We start from the raw sequence: 7953 nt of genomic DNA on the forward strand, positions 1-7953 counted from the left end.
AGGTCACCAATCTAGGGTCAGAGGCTATTACAGTGCACTGGACAGCGAGCCGTTGCTATGGCTACCACACTGACCAAAGGATGGTTCGGGGTGGTGGTTGAATCCTATAATGAAGAGGATATAGTGAACATAGAAAATCATTTTGATTGGCCCATTCAAAATCTAGCACAACAGTGATTATTTTTTAGATTCTAAAGTTAATATGATCTTTCAAAATGAACTATTATTTTATTTTTTTACTGACATTCGTTTTTTAACACGTACATAGAATTGGAGTTACACGGCGTCCAGTCGATTACCAGTCCTCTTTCGCCATCTAGTGGTAGAAGGATGCTGTTTTCTTTTAGCTTGCTTTGTTTTTTGCAAATGGATTAAGTTGCACTCTGAAAATTTCGATAATTTTAATAATATAAAGGGAAAATAGTGATCTTGTATATTGATTAATCATGTATTGGGTTATAGGAAACGTTCAGGAAACGGTCTTCAGTCACTTTTGTGTCCCCGTTGCATTAATTGTGGATTTTCCAAGTGTTTTCCAAGTGTTTAACTCACGCTTTACTAACTATAGGGCTCGAATACGTTCACTTAAAGATTAGATATAGTATAATGGTTTAGGGTGTGATTAAAAAAACCGGGCTTAATAATGTTTCAATTTCTAGTACAACGGGCTTAATAATGTTTAAATTTCTAGTTGTATTCAGTATAATGAAATATCGGTCACGGGGGTAACGTATCTGCCTAATTCCTATTCTATTATTTAAACTAGCGATTACTGCAAAATACATCCAATATTAATTTAAATCGGTGCTTTTTAAATTTAAAAAAAAACCTGATCTCGCGAGCTTTACCCGTTTTGCCAGCTGGGGTTGGGACGAGACTTCGCCGCGCCCCTAACCTTTTACCTGGCACTGTGTCTGAAAGAGCTACTGCACACCTGCCTATTGGAATATATAAACCAGCAAATCATATAGACTACAGTCGTAGTATTTATTAAAAAAAAAAAAAAAAAGCAAGTCTTACAGGCATCAGTTGTTGTGGAGTCGGACATTGGCTGGTGATCCTGCTGAATGGTGTAACAGTTGGACTATCATGCAACAGCTAGCTAGCTGACGTTAGCTTGCTTAATGGCATTGGTGAGGCGATGGCTCTGAATTATAAACCCGTTTTTTTCCTGCGCGGTGTTGGCTTAACGTGTGCGTTTTTATAAAACAGGCAACACGGCCCACACGGTGCTGCACGCTCGTCTCGTTCGTGTTAACCAGCAGCGCGTAAAACGACCCACTTTCTGCTTAATGACCAGTCAGCTGTTGAGCAGCGCTAGCCTACCAGCTAACAGTAGCCCCCCCTTTTTTTTTTTTTTTTTGGCGTTTACTAAACACGGTAGGGGTCGTGTACGATCGAACCTCAGCTTTCATTGAATTAGCATTAGAGATTGCACGTAACCCTCGCTAAATCCGTCTTTTGCAATTCGTCCGTATGATTCAACACGATGCACCCACGACGACACTAACGCAATTGGCCAATTAGTTTGTCTTGTAAGGTATTGACGAGCTGTACTTTATGTCGTGCAGAGTGATTTAAAATGCGTCCTTAAGTTCTTCTAAACGCAATTTCCCCAGAATGCCCCTTTTTCCTTACAACAGATCAGTTATAACCTACAAATCACTGTGATAATAAGCTAATGTTTACCCTCATGTTTTTTTTTTATGTTTTAGCAGGGGGGAAATTAATTAGTACCTTCTGCCTGGACTTCGTATTCGAGAGCTATGGCCCCCAAGAAGAGACCCGGGCCTTTAACCATCGCGACCTCCGGGGATGGAATGTCAAGCTCCAACAACAGTGTTCTGGCATCCGAGTGAGTGGTCTGCTCACCGAATCTTTAACTCCTGAATCCCATTCTCCTCAGTTAAATGTCCCCATAGGCTTGACGCATGCTTTCTTTTCTCCATTGTTCTGCATTTCTTAATTTCTTCAGGGCCAATCTAGAAGCACTTCAGAAGAAACTGGAGGAGTTGGATCTGGATGATCAGCAGAAAAAGAGGTTGGAGGCCTTCCTCACCCAGAAGGCCAAAGTAGGAGAGCTGAAAGATGACGACTTTCATCGCATCTGTGAGCTCGGGGCTGGTAACGGAGGGGTCGTGAACAAAGTTTGCCACAAACCTTCAGGCTATATTATGGCCCGAAAGGTAAGCAGCACAGAAATGGTTAAGTCATTTTCAATGGATATTGTTTACATTTGAGCTTTGTGGTGACATGTTGTATTTCTGGGTGTGTAAGTGCTAAAAATGTAATCAAAAGCTTCTCATGTTATTTTGTTCAACATGACATTATCGAAATAGATTTGAGCCCATGCCAATAATATCCCTTGTATCCACCCAGCTTATCCATCTAGAGATCAAACCTGCTATCAGAAACCAGATTATCAGAGAGCTGCAGGTGTTGCATGAGTGCAACTCTCCCTACATTGTGGGCTTCTACGGAGCTTTCTACAGCGACGGAGAGATCAGCATTTGCATGGAGCACATGGTAAGATAAGGTTACCCACACGGCTCACACCTATATGTGAAAATCAAGTTAAGCCTTACTGTGGTTACAAAAAAAACGATCAAGTGTTATTGTGTTAACTCTCACAATCTGACCAGCAATTAGTTATCTGTGGAGTACACATGCAATTGGACTTAATCACATTTAGTGTTTTATAACTACCCATGGGGACGATGGAGTGCCCCCATTGTAACCCAATTTGAGATTTTGGAGCAGAAGGGATGTATGAACGACGTGGAGTAATATTATATCCTTGTTTTGCTCTGGAGGATGGAGGCTCTCTCGACCAAGTGTTGAAGGAGGCCAGGAGGATCCCAGAGGAGATCCTGGGCAAAGTCAGCATTGCTGTGAGTGTATCATTCAGTGTTATGGCAGCATTTGTGTCCGATTGGATATGGGATACATTAAAACGTTGGTACTGCTTAAGGTTGGTCGTTATTGATGTTGTGTTTGATGTTTAATTTCTGAAACAGGTTCTCAGAGGTCTTGCCTATCTAAGAGAAAAACACCAGATCATGCATAGAGGTATGTCTTATAAGTGGTACAAATATCATATCTCCACGCCAAAGAAAAGGAGAATCTTCATTAGACTTTAGTAATTATTTGATGTTTTTTTTGTTTTTGTTGATCCTGGGCAAAAATATATCGGGTTGTCTGGTTGCTTTCTGTCTGTCTTTTACAATACTAATATTCTATTTACAGAAATATTGTTACCAACTATAAGAAGGTATATTCCGTCTGTATCCCATTGTCAATATTTTGAAAGCGCTCTCTCTGCAGAGAGCTTCACCTAAAAAGAAGTCTGTAGACTTGACGCTGCTCTGGCTGGGTACTTAGCAACCAGCTATATATAGCCCCTCTGATGGCAAAGTTGTTTGCCAGTCTTTGGGATGAATAATGCCAGATATGCACACAGTTGATTGCTATCTGTTAGGTTATGTAATGTAATGTAATGAACATATTTCAGGTCGATGGCTAGCTAGATACTTAATTCACCATCAGTGGGGAAATAAATGACTCTTATATTTCCTCTGGATATTTTTTTTTGTTTTTTTTCCCCCAACGTCTAGATGTGAAGCCCTCTAACATTCTGGTGAACTCCCGCGGGGAGATCAAGCTGTGCGACTTTGGCGTAAGCGGCCAGCTGATTGACTCCATGGCCAACTCCTTTGTGGGAACCAGATCGTACATGTCGGTATGTTCTTCGCGCTTCTGAGGCCAAAGCATTCATCCAGCCCTGGTGTGCTGTACTTGACGGCCCTATAAAACTGTAATCCCTCTATCGGGGACTATGAATGTGTGTAGCCACCCACTAGACCCTAGAGCTCTTCACGGGCAGACACGTTGTTCTACCAAACCAATAACATTTGGGAGATTACTAAATCGGGGGGCAGGATAGTGTAGTGGCTAGGGTATTCGACTACCGGCCCCAAAGGTTCTAGGTTTGATCCTCAATGTCCTGCATGCATAGGCTGCGTATGTACATCTAGAACGAGATGCCTGAATCCTTCCATTCTCCCGTAATGACCCGTGGCTGTATAATTCCACTAATGTATTCACATTTTGCCCACGCATTCTTCATTGACGTTGTGGCTACTGTCGTCTTCCCTCGTGCTGCTCGCTGCAGCCTGAGAGGCTCCAGGGAACTCACTACTCGGTGCAGTCGGACGTGTGGAGCATGGGGTTGTCTCTGGTGGAGCTGTCCATCGGCCGCTACCCCATCCCTCCGCCAGAGCCCAGGGAACTAGAGGCCATATTTGGACGATCAATCCTGGACGGGGCTGGCGGCGGCGGGGACACCTACAGCACCTCACCCAGGGCCAGACCTCCGGGCCGGCCTGTCAGCAGCGGTGAGGCAACACGAGGGCGCACTTCCCGTTGGGCAGACCTTGTAAACGGGGTCTCGGGGTCATAGTTTTCCGTTTTGTCCTTGTCCGTTGGGATTGATTTGCACTTTTTGCTGCCGTCACACCTGAATTCCGCGTTGGTGATTAATAAAATGGTGTCTTATCTTAATGTCAACTTAATTAAAGCATGGGTCACCTGTGCTCCTCTACAAAACTTCAAAAATGCACTCTGACCTTTATTGTATCTTTTTGCCAGGTCACGGCCCCGTCATGGCTATCTTTGAGCTCCTGGATTACATCGTCAACGAGGTAGGAGGCAGATGTATTGCTATCAAAAGATGCAGATAATGGCGTCACCGGCAGCATAGCCTTCCTCTCGCATAAGATAATTATTGTCGCTGATGAGTGGTTGTTGAAACTAATAGGATGCGTTGATTATGGGAGCTCGTGTCCCGTGGTTACCGCACGCAGTGGGCCGTGGGGAGAATGCACAGAGCGGTTGATGCCTTGTAGAGAAACAAACGCTATGAATCAATCGACACCTTTAACCTGTCTCTTCTGGATTGCAGCCTCCTCCCAAACTGCCACATGGAGTCTTTACGTCTGATTTCCAAGATTTTGTGACTAAGTGGTGAGTCACATTCTGCATGGGAACATCAGACATGCGCCTTTGCAATGCACTCAAGCTGTCTGCAAGCAATGTTGGATCAGGGTTGTTGTTTTTTTTTCTGTGGTGTGCATGTTTGTATTTTGTGCGTGCGTGTGTGTGTGCGTGCGTGTGTGCGTGTGACTACGTCTGTCACTTGGACAACTGCTCATATTCTTCTTTCTGCTTTCCAGTCTAATGAAAAACCCGGCCGACCGAGCTGATCTGAAGATGTTGATGGTGAGTTAGTTTCACAGATTCCTGTTCAGAGCAGGACATTGACTTAACAAATGCATTGACTACGACCGATGATCGAATGGTTTTTGTTAATTAATTAAGTAGTAATTCCAAACACAGCTTGTAGCTTCAGAAACTGAGATATTTGTCTGTATACATTTTACTTGGGTTGTTAGATACTAGTCGGATAAGTCCATTATTTATGCTCCATTTCAATCTTTTATAAAATAATTGGTAACTCACAGTAAATAAGTAAGTTGAAGTTCTGCTTTTTAACATGGGTGTCCGCCTAGTTACTTAATTCACACTGTAGTGACCATTTAATGTGAACTATGTCGTTATACCAGCTGTACACGTACGCTAATATTGAAAGTGCTGCGGTTACACTCCAGCAAGCACACCAGCACAAGCGATCCATTTGAACTGAAAGTAGCAGGTCGAAATCGGACTCGACTGCGCCCACACCACCAAAGGCCTCGGGAAAAAACCGCATTAGATTTCATCCTGTGGCCGACAGTGTAATGATGGTTGTGATCTGGTTATTGTGAACTGGAGACGCTTTACGTTGGGGTCCATTTAAAACCTATTACAGCCTTTTAAGTCTGCACAAAGCAGACTAATCTCCCCGGGTTGTTATTGTACGTGGAGGGGATTAAATGTGCATGTGCGGTTAATGCACGCTCTACAAAAGAACATTGGTCAATGAATCGCTGAAGATTATTTGTCTACGTCAAGTCTGCAGGTCTGCGTGTCGGCAGGCACCCAGAGATCGCCGTGCGGTGGTCGGGTTTAACGCTCACAGCTATTTTTAACGGTCATTCTCTTCTTCTTCTTCTCCTTCTCCTTCTGTCATCTGTATTGCAGAACCACACGTTCATAAAACGGTCCGAGGTGGAGGAGGTGGACTTTGCCGGCTGGCTCTGTAAAACGATGGGGTTCAATCAACCGAGTACGCCCACGCGCACGACAGACTGAGCACGCAGCCGAACACACTCCCACTCTGTACGCGCCGCACACGAGAACAAGGCGAGCGGCTGCACCCATCGGAAACCACACGCTCTCCCCCCCCACCCACCCCCAACCCCCACCCCCCCAGGCCAACCTCCAGAGGCTTCATACATTACATCAATCAACATGTTAGCCTATTGATTATCCATTGTGATCTAGAGGGAGATAGGGGTATGGAGGGAGAGAGAGAGAGGGGGGCGAGGGATAAAGAGAGAGGGGGAGATAGGGAGAGAGAGAGGGGTGAGGGATAGAGAGAGAGAGAGAGAGAGGGGGGAGGGAGGGAGGGAGGGAGGGGGGGATGAGGGAAACATATTTGTAATCTTCACTGTACAATGACTTCCATGTTGGCTCCCAACCCTTTGTTGAAATGATTGTACTATTTCCACAATGCAAGATTGGCAACACACTGGACTGCTGGCCATTATTCAATTATCTGTGTTCATGAAGCCATTTAATCACTAATTTGTGGCTTAGCAGTTTATCTGCTGGATTGGATGGAATCCGCTAAAGATTGGTGGGCTGAGTTTGTGCAGGATGTCCAGGCTATTCTGCCAGACACTTGTGTTTGCATGGCTCTGGAACATCGTGCAAGCTTGAACCTACAACTGCTACACTGCAAAGGGATAGGGTGTGTTTCAGAATACTGGTGCCAATCCAAGAGAGGCATATTTAATCACTGATAAAAAAAAAACTGCATCAGAAGAACACGGTGCATTCACTTAATTCTTCTTTCCAGATACATTTTGAGGCGTGAAGAAAAGACCGTGCGCCGCAGTACTTCACGGCAGATATTCTGATAATGCTTAAATCTAGGTTCATTTGTATGAATTGGTACATCATTTGATTGGCTTTCCTCTGTTTTGCCACACTTTAGATATAAGGCCTTTTTTGTTTTCTGGTGACGGTTTACTCGTGTCTGGAGGACTGTAGAAGGGGCTTCAGTGGTGACCTTTCTTCTTCTATTGTTAAGCGGGGGGGGGCTTCTTTTAGGTTGGTGGTGTAACTCATTATTGCTGCAGTTTGTGCTTTTGTTGACGCTACTCTAGTTGCTGCTGCTACCAGTTTTGGAATGACTTGAGGTGAAGCAAAATGTTTAAAACGCTTTGGCATGAACCTCAACACTGCATCAAGGAGAATACCTTTTTTTTTTTCTTTTTTTTTCCCTGTGTATCCGTAACTTAAAGCCTCAATCTTTTGGTGTCTCTTGGTCCCCTCGGAGACTGGTGATGTAATTCTGAAAATAAGATTTGATTCATGGCAGTAGCCTAGGACAAATGTTATGTTAAATGTCATCCTCTGTTCAGCCATTTGTCTTTTCTTTGTGTATTTCCTCTTATCAATAACATTTTAAATAAATATGTTTTATGACAAAAAAAAATGATCTAGTTGCCTTTTTATATGCGCAAATGATAAAGTGTATCTATGGGGATATTCATCAAGGTGACTTCCTTCACTGAAATGTAAAATGGCTAATTGTTGTACACTCATTTCACCACAAGGAGGAAGCACATTAGGATACACCACAAGGCCTTTTTTTTAGTATCGAAAAACGTTTGTCATATCATGATATTATACCCTGGCTATGAACAGAAAAAGATGTAAGAATATATTGTCCTTTGCATACATTATAGTTAGTCCACCGCAAGTGTGGGATGACCGGACTGCAAAGCT

At 43.7% G+C, this 7953-nt stretch overlaps 1 protein-coding gene across 1 annotated transcript; it reads left to right on the plus strand.

Moving 5' to 3' along the window:
• The first annotated feature begins 883 nt into the window (after positions 1 to 883).
• On the plus strand, positions 884 to 7649 carry map2k2b (mitogen-activated protein kinase kinase 2b). The gene is made up of 12 exons (XM_084480490.1): positions 884 to 1133; positions 1716 to 1855; positions 1976 to 2186; positions 2380 to 2526; positions 2814 to 2891; positions 3018 to 3069; positions 3615 to 3739; positions 4172 to 4394; positions 4648 to 4700; positions 4961 to 5022; positions 5232 to 5277; positions 6139 to 7649. Exons 2-12 carry the CDS (start codon positions 1767 to 1769, stop codon positions 6247 to 6249), a joined length of 1197 nt encoding a protein of 398 aa, XP_084336616.1. The 5' UTR covers positions 884 to 1133; positions 1716 to 1766; the 3' UTR covers positions 6250 to 7649.
• Positions 7650 to 7953: the final 304 nt, after the last annotated feature.

Source organism: Micromesistius poutassou (assembly GCF_964030765.1).
Source record: "Micromesistius poutassou genome assembly, chromosome: 16".
Classification (NCBI taxonomy): Eukaryota; Metazoa; Chordata; class Actinopteri; order Gadiformes; family Gadidae; genus Micromesistius; species Micromesistius poutassou.

Excerpts from the sequence above, each read along its gene's own strand:
- map2k2b (XM_084480490.1), top strand. The coding sequence starts at position 1,767 with ATGGCCCCCAAGAAGAGACCCGGGCCTTTAACCATCGCGACCTCCGGG. Across the intron at positions 1,856-1,975 it reads AACAGTGTTCTGGCATCCGA|GGCCAATCTAGAAGCACTTC; the intron begins GTGAGTGGTCTG and ends TAATTTCTTCAG. Across the intron at positions 3,070-3,614 it reads ACACCAGATCATGCATAGAG|ATGTGAAGCCCTCTAACATT; the intron begins GTATGTCTTATA and ends CCCAACGTCTAG.